The sequence below is a fragment of the Scyliorhinus torazame genome, chromosome 6 (genome assembly GCF_047496885.1).
Source record: "Scyliorhinus torazame isolate Kashiwa2021f chromosome 6, sScyTor2.1, whole genome shotgun sequence".
In the NCBI taxonomy this organism is placed as follows: Eukaryota; Metazoa; Chordata; class Chondrichthyes; order Carcharhiniformes; family Scyliorhinidae; genus Scyliorhinus; species Scyliorhinus torazame.
This window is the reverse complement of record NC_092712.1, coordinates 99,613,775-99,628,758: the sequence shown is the minus strand read 5'-3', so window position 1 is coordinate 99,628,758 and position 14,984 is coordinate 99,613,775. Positions and strand designations below refer to the sequence as shown.

The window sequence follows — 14,984 nt, the reverse complement described above, 5'->3', positions numbered from 1 at the left end:
TTGTATTCCATCTGCCACTACATTGTCCACACTCCTACCCTGTCCAACTCCTACTGCTGCCCCCCTGCTTCCTCAATACTACCTGTCCGCCTACAGATCTTTGTATCATTTGCAAACTTAGCAACAGTGCCTTTAGTTCCTTCTTCCAGATCATTAGTGTATATTGTGAAAAGTTGTGGTCCCAGCACAGACCCCTGAGGCACACAACTAGTCACTGGCTGGCATCCTGAAAAAGACCCTGTTATTCCCACTCTCTTACTTCTGCCAATCAGCCAATCCTCTATCCATGCCAGGATCTTACCATTAACACCATCGGCTCTTAACTTATTTAACAGTCTCCTATGCGGCACCTTGTCAAAGGCTTTCTGGAAATCTAAATAAATCACTTCCACTGGTTCTCCTTTGTCTAAATTCCTTGTTACCTCCTCAAAGAACTCTAACAGATTTGTCAGACATGATCTCTCTTTGATGAAGCGTGCTGACTCAGTCCTATTTTATCATCCACTTCCAAGTACTCCGCGATCTCATCTTTAATAACGGACTCTAAAATCTTTCCAGCGACCGAAGTCAGGCTAACCGGCCTATAATTTACCGTCTTCTGCCCCCTCCCTTCTTAAACAGTGGCGTTACATTAGCCACTTTCCAGTCCTCTGGGACCCTTCCTGTCTCCAGTGATTCTTGAAAGACCACCACCCCTCAGCTATCTCTTTTGGAACCCTGGGGTATAGTCCATCTGGTCCAGGTGATTTATCCACCTTCAGACCTTTCAGTTTCCCCAGAATCTTCTTATTGATGGCCACTGCACTCATCTCTACCCCGTGGTTCTCCTGGGGCTCTGGCTTCCATCAGATGCAAAGTAACTATTCAGTTCCTCTGCCAGTTCTTTGTTTCCTATTATTACTTCTCCAGGCACATTTTCCAGTGGTCCAATGTCTATTTTGCCTTATCTTTAATAGGCCATTTTAGAAGAGAGTTAAGAGTCAAACCCAATGGTCACGCTGCGCCTGAAAAGCAGCTTGCTGCAGCGCAGCATGGCCGAGGAAAGCTGGGAGACCCCATTCCCGGAATCTACCCGGCTCGCAACGCCTTGCGAGATTTAATGCGATCTAGCGAGACGTTGCGATGTGATTGCCGCCCACAATCGATGGATACATTTTTTGGCAAATCTGCACATTACAGCAAGACAGCGGGCCTCACTCTAATGTATAGATTCCTAAGGTACCTGATGCTTTGGGATTCAACCCCTTCGCTTATGAGATCTCGGGCTAGCGCCGTTCAGCACTGGTCTCCACAAAAGGGACCAGAGTAGACTCAGGTTTCTCTTCAGATCGTATAACTCTTTCGCCTTTTACAAAAGGGACTGATGTGTTATCTGAGTTGGTTTAACATTGACTGCAACTGGATGCAGTGAGACTAAAAACAGGCTTCCGACACAGGAGATGGTCCAACACTGTTTTATTGAACCTGCTGGTTGCTGTACATAATCTGCTGTGGGTTGACACTCTACTAATCTAAACTGATAACCTCTGACTGGCTTGACCAGACTAGCTCTCTGTCACATGGAGACGGTGCTCACGGCCTTGTGCACTCTAACTATCTCTGTAGCTGTATCCTGTGAGAAGAGGGAGAGTCTTAATGCCTTGTGTGTTTTATAGTGGTAGTGTCCTGTCTGGTGATTGGTTGTTCTGTGTTGTGTGTATTCATTGGTTATCCTGTGTGTCAATCACTGCCTGTCTGCATCTCATTATATACATGAGTAGACATTATGACAGGGACCAGACCTAACAGCAGCCGTGGGAGACTCCCAGGGGATCGGAGGTCCCCAGCTGCATGCTCTTTGGGCATGGTGGTGCCCTGGCGCTGCTGGTGCCAGCTTGGTCTCCTTGCAGAGCCACCTGGCACCATGGTTGTGCCAGCCTGGCACCTTGGCAGTGCCACCTGGGTGCCAGCCTGGCACTCTCAAGGTGCCCAGGTGGTACTTCCAGCTGTTATGGCACTGGCAAAGTGCAAAGTTGACATTTTGTGTACCCGCGTGCTTGGGACAGGGTTGCCTGATTTGGGTGTTGGGGAGGTGCGGAGGGGGGGCCGGGGACTCTTCCATAGTGCGATCGAGAAAGGGGGAAGGTTGAGGATCATTTAGAGGGCCTCAGAGATCTGGACGCCCTAAATGGCGTCCCAATCTCGCGCTACCCTGGGGCGTTCAAGAGAGCAGAGCTCCCCACTGTAAAAAAACGGGACTATGTGTGCCATCAGCCATGTGTTCCCCATTCAGGCCCCTTATTCAACACGAGTTGTATGTTTCTCGGCACTGAGAGAGCTGGGAAACCTGCGGCTAAACGCGCTCACTAGGAAACTTTGTTCCCTTTTGGGAGAATCGCACCCAACAGTTCTGTGGGTCTGGAGTCACGGGCGAAATTCTCCCACAACGGCGTGATGTCCGCCGACTGGCGCCAAAAACGGCGCCAATCAGACGGGCATCGTGCCGGCCCAAAGGTGTGGAATGCTCCACATCTTTGGGGGCCGAGTCCCAACATTGAGGGGCTAGGCCGACGCCGGAGGGATTTCCGCCCCGCCAGCTGGCAGAAATGGCGTTTATTGCCCCGCCAGCTGGCACGGAAATGCGGCGCATGCGCGGGAGCGTCAGCGGCCGCTGACAGTTTTCCCGCACATGTGCAGTGGGGAGAGTCTCTTCCGCCTCCGCCATGGTGGAGGCCGTGGCGGAGGCGGAAGGGAAAGAGTGCCCCCACGCACAGGCCCGCCCACGGATCGGTGGGCCCCGATCGCGGGCCAGGCCACCGTGGGGGCATCCCCCGGGGTCAGATCGCCCCGCGCCCCCCCCAGGACCCCGGAGCCCGCCCACGCCGCCTGGTCCCGCCGGTAAATACCAGGTTTAATTTACGCCGGCGGGACAGGCAATTTCTGGGCGGGACTTTGGCCCATCCGGGCCGGAGAATTGAGCGGGGGGTCCCGGCAACCGGCGCGGCCCGATTCCCGCCCCCGCCCAATCTCCGGTACCAGAGACTTCGGCGGGGGCGGGATTCACGGCGGCCAACGGCCATTCTCCGACCCGGAGGGGGGTCGGAGAATGACGCCCCACATGTCAGCCAGACCAACTTTCCTTCCCTAAAGGACATTAGTAATCTGGTGGGGGGTTTTGATGACCAACAATGGTGTCATGGTCACCATTACTAAGACTATTATTACATTCCAGACTTTATTAATGGGGAGGTGGTGGCATAGTGATATTGCCACTGGACTGGTGATCCAGAGCTGCAGGGGACTTGGGTTCAAATCCCACCATGGCAGATGGTGGAAATTGATTCCAATAAATATCTGGAATTAAAAGTCCAAAGATGACCATGAAACCATTGTTTATTATTGTAAACAAAATCCAGCTGGTTCGCCATGGGAGGAAATCTACAGTCCTTACCTGGTTTGGCAACATGTGACTCCAGATCCACAGCAAAGTGGATGACTCATAAATGCCTCTGAAGTGGATGAGCAAGCCACAAAAAGGAACAAAACTGGCACATGGCATCGGCCTGGGGCATCGGAAACATCACCTGCAAAGTCCTCCTTACTAACATCTGGCGGCTTGTCCAGGAATTGGGAGAGCTGTCTTACAGACTAGTCAAGCAAGACATAGACATACATCACAGAATCATACCCTGTGGATAATGTCCCAGACGCCACTTTCACTATCCCTGGGTATGGCCTGTCCCACCAGCAGAGGTGCGGTACAGTTGTCTATAAGCAGGAGGGAGTTACCCTGGGAGTCCTCAACATTCACTCTGGACCCCATGAAGTCTCAAGGTTGCAGGCCAAATACCACGTAGAATCAGCACTTAGAATCATAGAATTCCTACACAGCGGAAAGAGATAATTTGGTTCATCAAGTCTGTACCGCCTGTCCAAAAGAGTATTCTATCTGTGCGCAATCCTTCGTCCTATCCCCGTAACCCCATAACCCCACCTAATCTTTGGACAAGCAACAGGAAGTCTGGGGTCATGCTTGCAGACTGAGCGAAGGTCTTCCGCAAAGCAGTCCCCAATTCTGTGTTTGGTCTCCCCAATGTACAGGAGTCTGCATTGTGGGCAGCGAATAGTGGACTCAATTGGAAGGAGTGCAAGTAATCGCTCCTGAATGGAGTATCTGGTGCCTTGGGCGGTGAGGAGGGTGTAGGTAAAAGGACAGGTATTACATTTTTTATATGTTCATGGGACTTGCGCGTCGCAGGCTGTGCCAGCATTTATTGCCCATCTTAATTACCCTTGAGGGGCCAGTTAAGTGTCAACCACATTGCTGTGGGTTTGGAGTCACATGTAGGCCAGATCAGGTAAGAACAACAGATTTCCTTCCCTAAAGGACATCAGTGAACCAGATGGGTTTTACGACAATCAACAATGGTTTCATGGTCGTCATTAGACTTTTAATGCCAGATTTTTATTGAATTCAAATTTCACCATCTGCAGTGGTGAGATTTGAACCTGGGTCCACAGAGAATTACTCTGGGTCTCTGGTTTACTAGTCCAGTGACAATTGCATGGGTAGGTGCCGTGGGAAGGAGATGAAATAGTGGGAGTGATAGAGGAGTAAACCAGAGGGTCACAGAAAGAACGGTCTCTTCAGAATGCTGCCGGGGGTTGAGTTTTTTTTTAGCTGTGGCATCATGCTGGAGTTGGTGGAAATGGTGGAGGGTGATTCTTTGAATACAGAAGCTGGTGAGGTGAAAAGTAAGGGGAGAAGGGGTGAGGGCAGAAGTGTGGGAAATGAGACAGACATGGTTGAGGGCGCTGTCGGCCAAACCTTGGCTCAGGAAAAACTAAGACAGGTCAGAAGCGACGTTTTGAAAGGTAGCACCTTCAGAACTGATGTGAGCCAGATGGAGAAATTGGGAAAATGTAATGCAGTCCCTACAGGAAGCGGGGTGTGAGGCGGTGTAGTAGAGGGAGCTGTGGGAGCACGTGGGCTTGTAATGAATGTTGGTAGATAGCCTATCACCAGAAATGGAGAGAGAGAAGTCAGGGATGAGAAGGGTATTGGCGGAGGTGGACCATGTGAAGGTGAAGCAGGTGTGGAAATTGAAAACAAAATTGATGGATTTTTCCAGGTCCAGACAAGAGCATGAAGCAGAACCGATATAGTCATCAATATATCGGAAAAAGAATTGTGGCAAAGAGTCTGGGAAAAATTGGCAGATGGAGTATGAAGTGGGCAAATGTGAACTTGTTCACTTCGGAAAGAAGAACAAAAAAAGCAGTATTCCATTTTAATGGAGAAAGATTGAAGAGCTTGGTGGTACAGAGGGATTTAGTATGCTGGTAACATGATTGGGAAGGCAAATGGAAGCTTTATCACACTTGTACAGGGCCTTGGTGAGTACACACCTGGCCTATTGTGTGCAGTTTTGATCTCTGTAGTAATCCAGGAGACACAATGATAAAGGTTAAAACAAATTTATTTTAACTCAGAAGTAAAGCTGCACCCACGGCACACAACACAGGAACTTCTAATTGGGTCTGGGACATAACATAAGAACATAACAACATAAGAACATAAGAACTAGGAGCAGGAGTAGGCCATCTGGCCCCTCGAGCCTGCTTCACCATTCAATGAGATCATGGCTGATCTTTGTGGACTCAGCTCCACTTTCCGGCCTGAACACCATAACCCTTAATCCCTTTATTCTTCAAAAAACTATCTATCTTTATCTTAAAAACATTTAATGAAGGAGCCTCTACTGCTTCACTGGGCAAGGAATTCCATAGATTCACAACCCTTTGGGTGAAGAAGTTCCTCCTAAACTCAGTCCAAAATCTACTTCCCCTTATTTTGAGGCTATGCCCCCTAGTTCTGCTTTCATCCGCCAGTGGAAACAACCTGCCCGCATCTATCCTATCTATTCCCTTCATAATCTCATATGTTTCTATAAGATCCCCCCTTATCCTTCTAAATTCCAACGAGTACAGTCCCAGTCTACTCAACCTCTCCTCATAATCCAACCCCTTCAGCTCTGGGATTAACCTAGTGAATCTCCTCTGCACACCCTCCAGTGCCAGTACGTCCTTTCTCAAGTAAGGAGACCAAAACTGAACACAATACTCCAGGTGTGGCCTCACTAACACCTTGTACAATTGCAGCAGAACCTCCCTAGTCTCAAACTCCATCCCTCTAGCAATGAAGGACAAAATTCCATTTGCCTTCTTAATCACCTGTTGCACCTGTGAACCAACTTTTTGCGACTCATGCACTAGCACACCCAGGTCTCTCTGCACAGCAGCATGTTTTAATATTTTATCATTTAAATAATAATCCCTTTTGCTGTTATTCCTACCAAAATGTATAATCTCACATTTGTCAACATTGTATTCCATCTGCCAGACCCTAGCCCATTCACTTAGCCTATCCAAATCCCTCTGCAGACTTCCAGTATCCTCTGCACTTTTTGCTTTACCACTTATCTTAGTGCCGTCTGCAAACTTGGACACATTGCCCTTGGTCCCCAACTCCAAATCATCTATGTAAATTGTGAACAGTTGTGAGCCCAACACTGATCCCTGAGGGATACCACTAGCTACTGATTGCCAACCAGAGAAACACCCATTAATCCCCACTCTTTGCTTTCTATTAATTAACCAATCCTCTATCCATGCTACTACTTTCCCCTTAATGCCATGCATCTTTATCTTATGCAACAACCTTTTGTGTGGCACCTTGTCAAAGGCTTTCTGGAAATCCAGATATACCACATCCATTGGCTCCCGTTATCTACCGCACTGTTAATGTCCTCAAAAAATTCTACCAAATTAGTTAGGCACGACCTGCCCTTTATGAACCCATGCTGCGTCTGCCCAATGGGACAATTTCCATCCAGATGTCTCGCTATTTCTTCCTTAATGATAGATTCCTGCATTCTCGCTACTACCGAAGTTAAGCTCACTGGCCTATAATTACCCGCTTTCTGCTTACCTCCTTTTTTAAACAGTGGTGTCACGTTTGCTAATTTCCAATCCGCCGGGACCACCCCAGAGTCTAGTGAATTTTGGTAAATTATCACAAGTGCATTTGCAATTTCCCTAGCCATCTCTTTTAGCACTCTGGGATGCATTCCATCAGGTCCAGGAGACTTGTCTACCTTTAGCCCCATTAGCATGCCCATCACTACCTCCTTGGTGATAACAATCCTCTCAAAGTCCTCACCTGTCATAGCCTCATTTCCATCAGTCACTGGCATGTTATTTGTGTCTTCCACTGTGAAGACCGACCCAAAAAACCTGTTCAGTTCCTCAGCCATTTCCTCATCTCCCATTATTCAATCTCCCTTCTCATCCTCTAAATGACCAATATTTGCCTCAGCCACTCTTTTTTGTTTTATGTATTTGTAGAAACTTTTACTATCTGTTTTTATATTCTGAGCAAGTTTACTCTCATAATCTATCTTACTCTTCTTTATAGCTTTTTTAGTAGCTTTCTGTTGCCCCCTAAAGATTTCCCAGTCCTCTAGTCTCCCACTGATCTTTGCTACTTTGTATGTTTTTTCCTTCAATTTGATACTCTGCCTTATTTCCTTAGATATCCACGGTTGATTTTCCCTCTTTTTACTGTCCTTCCTTTTTGTTGGTATGAACCTTTGCTGAGCACTGTGAAAAATCACTTGGAAGGTTCTCCACTGTTCCTCAACTGTTTCACTATAAAGTCTTTGCTCCCAGTCTACCTTAGCTCGTTCTTTTCTCATCCCATTGTAATCTCCTTTGTTTCAGCACAAAACACTAGTGTTTGATTTTACCTTCTCACCCTCCATCTGTATTTTAAATGCCACCACATTGTGATCGCTCCTTCCGAGAGGATCCCTAACTATGAGATCCTGAATAAATCCTGTCTCATTACACAGGACCAGATCTAGGACCGCTTGTTCCCTCGTAGGTTCCATTACATACTGTTCTAGGAAACTATCGCGGATCATTCTATAAACTCCTCCTCAAGGCTGCCTTGACCGACCTGGTTAAACTGATCAACATGTAGATTAAAATCCCCCATGATAACTGCTGTACCATTTCTACATGCATCTGTTATTTCTTTGTTTATTGCCTGCCCCACCATAATGTTACTATTTGGTGGCCTATAGATTGCTCCTATCAGTGACTTTTTCGCCTTACTATTCCTGATTTCCACCCAAATGGATTCAACCTTATCCTCCATAGCACCGATGTCATCCCTTACTGTTGCCCGGATGTCATCCTTAAATAACAGAGCTACACCACCTCCCTTACCATCCACTCTGTCCTTCCGAAAAGTTTGATACCCTCGGATATTTAACTCCCAGTCGTGACCATCCTTTAACCATGTTTCAGTAATGGCCACTAAATCATAGTCATTCACGATGATTTGCGCCATCAACTCATTTACCTTATTCCAAATACTACGGGCATTCAGGTAAAGTACACTTATGTTGGCTTTTTTACCTCTGTTCTGAACCTTAACACCTCGATCAGTAACCTCTCCTAAGTTATATTTCCTCTTAACCTTTCTCCTAATTTTCCTTGTCGTTGAACCCATATCTTCATGTAACAACCTGCCGCGTCGCTTACCATTAATGTTTTCACTTCCCGTTTTATTTCTTTTAGTATTCCTGGTCCTATTCACTGAGCTCCCCTCAGTCACTGTACCTTGTACTGTCGCCCGTTTTGATTTTTGCCTATGGCTTCTCTGCCTTTTATTTCTGTCCCTGTTTTACTACCTTCCAACTTCCTGCATCGGTTCCCATCACCCTGCCACATTAGTTTAAACTCTCCCCAACAGCTCTAGCAAACACCCCCCCCCCCCTAGGACATCGGTTCCAGTCCTGCCCAGGTGCAGACCGTCCGGTTTGTACTGGTCCCACCTCTCCCAGAACCGGTTCCAATGTCCCAGGAATTTGAATCCCTCCCTCTTGCACCATCTCTCGAGCCACGCATTCATCCTCTCTATCCTGACATTCCTACTCTGACTAGCTCGTGGCACTGGTAGCAATCCTGAGATTACTACCTTTGAGGTCCTACTTTTTAGTTTAACTCCTAGCTCCCTAAATTCAGCTTGTAGGACCTCGTCCCATTTTGTACCTATATCGTTGGTGTCTATGTGCACCACGACAGCTGGCTGTTCACCCCCCCCCCCCCCCAGAATGTCCTGCAGCCGCTCCGAGACATCCTTGACCCTTGCACCAGGGAGGCAACATACCATCCTGGAGTCTCGATTATGTCCGCAGAACCGCCTGTCTATTCCCCTTACAATTGAGTCCCCTATCACTTCTTCTTCCTGCCCAGCTGCGCAGCAGAGCCAGACACGGTGCCATGAACCTGGCTACTGCTGCCTTCCCCTGGTGAGCCATCTCCCTCAACAGTATCCAAAGCGGTATATCTGTTTTGCAGGGAGATGGCTGCAGAGGACACCTGCACTGCCTTCCTACTCTTGCTCTGTCTTTTGGTCACCCATTTTCTATCTCCCTCAGTACCTTTCACCTGCGGTGTGACCAACTCGCTAAACGTGCTATCCACGACATCCTCAGCATCGCGGATGCTCCAAAGTGAGTCCATCCGCAGCTCCAGAGCCGTCAAGTGGTCTAACAGGAGCTGCAACAGGACACACTTCTTGCACGTGAAGGAGCCAGGGACAGTGGACGTGTCCCTGAGCTCCCACTTCGCACACGAGGAGCATGACACTGAACAGTATTTAAAAGTTGGATAAGGAGTCCCACCTGGATGGGCCTCAGCCCGTTACCATGGGAACCATGGGAAATGTAATCACTTAAGAAGCAGTTCAGAGAATGTTCACTGGATACATTTCCGGGATGAAAGGGTTGTTTCATGAAGAAGTGTTGACTTATATCCATTGGTGTGGAGATGCCAGCGTTGGACTGAGTTGAGCACAGTAAGAAGCCTTACAGCACCAGGTTAAAGTCCAACAGGATTCACCTGAGGAAGGAGCTGTGCTCCGAAAGCGAGTGATTCAAAACAAACCTGTTGGACTTTAACCTGGTGTTGTAAGACTTCTTACTATAGCCATTGGAGTTTGGAAGAATAAGAGGTGATCATATTTAAATTTAATAGGTCCTAAAGGGACTTGAAAGAGTGGCTAATCAGATGATGTTTCCTTATGTGGAGGAGACTACATCAGGGTGAAATAGTTTCAAAATAAAAGGTCTCCTTTTTAAGAGAGATCAGAAACCTTGGGCTGGATTCTCCGTCAGCGGGATCCTCCTTTTCACCGGCTCATGCCCATGGATTTCCTGACGTCGTGAGGGTGCCCACAATAGGAAACCACATTTGCCGGCTGCCAGGATGGAATCCTGCTACCGGGACGGAATCCCACTGCCAGCAGGGGTGTGCCACACCAGAAAACGGGTGCAGCAGGACAGAGCATCCATCTCCTTTTGTCCCAAAGGGTCGGTGGTGTGAGGAACTTTCTTTCCCAGGAAGTAGTGGAAGATTAATTGATTTAGACAGAGGTAGACAAATTTTTATTCAGCAAGGGAATCAAGTGATACGGGGGACAAACAGGAAAGTGGAACTGAGATCACAATCAAATCAGCCATGATCTTACTGAATGGAGGAGAAGGTTCATAGAATCCCAACAGTGCAGAAGCAGGCCATTCAGCACATCGAGTTTGCACCGACCCTCCAAAAGATCACTCTATCTAGGTCCACTCTCCCTTAACCTTGTAACCCCACCTAACCTTTGGACACTTAGGGGGCAATTTATCATGGCCAATCCACCTAATCTGCACATCCTTGGACTGTGGGAAGAAACCAGAGCACCCGGAGGAAACCCACGCAGACACAGGGAGAAAGCGAAAACTCCACACAGACAGTGACCCAAGGATGGAATCGAACCTGGGTCCCTGCTGCTGAGAGACAGCAGTGCTAACCACTGTGCCACCATGCCGCCCCACTCAAACGGCCAAATGGCCTACTCCTGCTCTTATGTTCCTAAGTAGATACTAAGTGATCAGTGTTAATTACTGCCAGTCAACCTCCAAGGCAATTAACTAATACAATTGCCAATTGCAGAGTATTATTCCCCATTTGCTTGCTCTGTTCAACCAGGTCCCCGATGCAACATAGAGGGACCCACACAATTTCCATCTCACACTTAACTTGCAACACAATACTGTGGACACTATATTAAGGACAAGTCTGGCTAATGCCGGATACCACTTGTTGCACTGTCACAGGAAATGTTTGGGCCATTGTATTTACAGATATTACTCTTAAAAAAGAGCCAGCACAGACACAATGGACGCGATTCTCCACTCGTACGCCGGTTGGGAGAATCACCTGGGCCACCAAAATTTCCGGGGACGCTGGTCCGACGCCCTCCCGCGATTCTCCCAAGCGGCGGGAACGGCCCGGTCGGGTTTTGCGGGCCGCAGAATCGGCGGAGACACCGAAAATGGCGATTCTCCGGCACCCCCGCTATTCTGAGGCCCGGATGGGCCGAGCGGCCAGGCCAAAATGGCGGGTTCCCCCCGGCGTCGTCCACACCTAGTCGCTGCAGTCGTGGGCGGCGCGTGAACGCTGGGGGGGGCGGCCTGTGGGGGGGCGAGGGGGGATCCTGCACTGGGCTTCACCTGGAATGTGGGGTGGCCCGCGATCGGTGCCCACCGATTGTCGGGCCGTCCTCTCTGAAGGAGGACCTCCTTCCTTCCGCGGCCCCGCAAGATCCGTCCCCCATCTTCTTGCGGGGCGGACTTAGAGAGAACGGCAACCACGCATGCGCGGATGACGCCCGTTATACGGCGCCGGCCGCGTCATTTATGCGGCGCAGCCTTTACGCGGCGACAAGGCCTGGCGCGGGTAGATGACGCGGCCCCGATCCTGGCCCATTGTCAGGGCCTGAATCGATCAGGTCCGGGGCCGTTCCGCGCTGTCGTGAACCTCGATGGCGTTCACGACGGCGCGGCCACTTCAGCGTGGGAGTGGAGAATCCCGCCCCTTGGATGGTATCTTCCACATAGGCCACTAGCCATTGGCCAGTGGTGGGATCTTCTGGTCCCGCCATTGTCAATGGGGTTTGTATGCGCCCCTCACTGCCGGGAAACCCGCATGGGAGGCTCGTCATCGGCTAGATCAGAAGGTACCGCCTGCGTGAACAGCAGGAAAATTGCGGCAAATGGGTCAAATGGCCTCCTTCTGTGATGTGTTTGTCTCTGATTCAAAGAAATTAAAGTCACAGATTTGGAGAGGTGCATAAGCCTATCTATGATTTTGCTTGTTGCAAGTATAAAAATTAAACAAAAATTTGAAAGCTAGTTAACAAGTAAGGTAATATAATCAGTTCAAGACTCCAACTGTTAGCAAAATGGCTATGCTCTTAACTAGAGCTTCTTGCAATGACTTGTCGAATTTTAATGGATTCCTCCATTTTTGTTCCTACTTTAGCTCCAACTTGTGATTTTGAATCTGACCTATGTGGATGGAACTCTGAAGAGGCTCAAAATGTTGTTTCATGGCTGCACGTACAAGCTAACAGTATTTCTTCAAGCGGCACTGCTCCGCTGAAAGATCACAGCACGGACTCTTCATTGGGTAACTGCAGAAATTTTAATAAACTGTAATTTATATATAAAATTTTAAAAAGGACTGCAGATATATAACTAATACAAACTTAGATATTGAGATCCCCTGACAAATCAGTGAGTACAGTCATAAAACAAGGTGGAGGTGGAAGGACTAGGGAAATAAAGCCGGAGGATTACAGTCAGAGCTTTCAATAGTGGATAACATTAAGTCAATTGTTAATTTTAAGTCTGTGATTGATGACTTTTTGTTAAACAGAGGTGCTAAGGGATATGAAACAAAGGCAGGTATATGTAATTAAGCCACAGATCAGCCATGACCTTATTTAATGGAGGAACAGGCTTGAGATACTAAATGGCCCACTGCTGTTTCTTTGTTACAGTGCCTCAATAAAACATTCCAGAAAGACTCAGACTTCAGTATGTCAGGAAAAGATGAGGAGCAGGCATCGGCGCTCGATTCCCGGCCTTGGTAGCATCGGGCAGCAACATATTTAAGTGAGCCGAACCACTCACTTAAAACAAAGAACATTACAGCACAGGAACAGGCCCTTCGGCCCACCAAGCCTGCGCCGATCCAGATTCCTTATTTAGGCCTTCTACTTATTGGCCAAACGATCTGTATCCCTCCATTCCCCGCCCATTCATGCATCTATCAAGATACAAATTAAATATGTAAATCTGGATCATGATGAGTGAGGGTTTGCGAAACAAATACAAAACAACATTGTAAATTGGAATGTATCATTAGACAGTGTTATAAAGCTCTGTAGTATGTTTACAGTAATTATAGACTTTTAGTGATCTCCTTAAAATGTTAAGAACTTAAAAAAAGAAAGATAAATTAAAGACAAATTAGCCTATAGTCTGAAAGAAAACTCTAAGGGTGAGATTTTCCTGACTCACCCTTTGCTGGGAACATCGAATCTCGCCAAAAGTCAATGGATCTTTAGCTGGGCCGTCACATCCACTGCAGTGGATCCCACCACGACAGAATGGGGAAATTCCTGCTGAAGAATTTGTGATTTAAGTTTAGAGCATTTATAAATGTATGGATTAATCAAGGGCAACATGTTGTTGTTAAAGGTAAATTGTATTTGAAAAATCTAACATGCATATATTGTATAGTTTTAAAAACTGACAATTTGGAGAGATAATAGAATTCAATAGATATTCCAAAGATATTTGATGGATGTTTCCTGGAAGGCAAGCTTTTAACCCTTCATGTCTATAACCAAGAGAACAGAATCCAACAAATAAAACAATTACAGACAAAAATGCTATCAATATCCTTGCTTGCTTTTTCACGAGCATTATGCACTTAAGAGAATCATTCCCCCATTTCCAGCAGTCAGCGGCTAGGAATAGTGCACTAACTTGAGTCCTGATTTTACTGACTTCTGAATGCCATTAATTAGTAATTCGCAGGTCATTATTGCTGAATTAATGTATTTTTGATTAACAGAGGCATAGATGCTGAGAGTGATTTCTCCTGATCGAAGATCTAGAACGAGCAGACCATAAATCCAGGATATGAGATCGGCCATTTTGGATTGAGTAAAAGAGAAATGTCTTAACTCCGAGGATTTGGAATCTTTGGAATTATTTACCAAGAGAGTTATAGGGTGCTCAAACATTGTGAATATTCAATTGAGACATCAACAGATTTTTGGGCAAGAAGGGATTTGAGGGACATGAGGAGAGGACAGGAGAGTGGAATTGTTATGAAAGTTTAGCCATGGTCTTATTGGATGGCAGAGGGAGGTTGAGTAGCTGTGCGGCCTACTCCATCCTCTTAGATGTTCTTATGTAAAAATCTGCTTCATTTTCATTCACAGGCCATTTTATTTGGATAGAAGCCAATAATATCACATTCTCCCGGACAGCTCTCTTTAATAGTTCTGTGCTCCACAACTCTGGGCAAAGTTGCCATTTTGAATTCTTCTACCAAATCAGTGGCAAAAATGTGCTTACAGTATTTTTACAAACCCAGGAGGTGAGTCAAAACAATGCTTATTTTAGCAAGCGGATAAAAATGAATTTTTGGGAACTTGAGGAATAGGAAGCTCAAGTACAAACAATTCTGATTGATATTAATTCACCTCCTTTTCACCTTCTCTTGGTGTCCCGTTGTTGCATCTATTTCTGGAAACGCCTATCGGGCTGTATTTACCATTTATTTCAAAAAGGCGATTAAATTCCCTTTCTTTCTTTGACTTTAAAGACACACTATTAAAACGACAATGGACATGATTTCACCTTAGAAATTTCACACAACTCTATATTGATAGAAGAGCAGTAGAATACTGACCAATCATATGTCTGTCAATGCCTCTGATGTATGAATCAGTTATCAGTAAAACACAACCGCATAGTTATGTTAAAATGGGAGAAATAAAATTTTGTACAAAGGTACTAACCAGTACATTG

At 46.8% G+C, this 14,984-nt stretch overlaps 1 protein-coding gene across 1 annotated transcript in view; it reads left to right on the top strand.

Moving 5' to 3' along the window:
* The window catches only part of LOC140425847 (MAM and LDL-receptor class A domain-containing protein 1-like), a 659,308-nt gene that overhangs the window by 121,615 nt on the left and 522,709 nt on the right, over positions 1–14,984 (top strand). The window contains exons 6-7 of the mRNA XM_072510232.1: positions 12,418–12,564; positions 14,393–14,550. Of these exons, the coding sequence (XP_072366333.1) occupies positions 12,418–12,564; positions 14,393–14,550 (305 nt within the window). The remainder of the gene's footprint in view (positions 1–12,417; positions 12,565–14,392; positions 14,551–14,984) is intronic.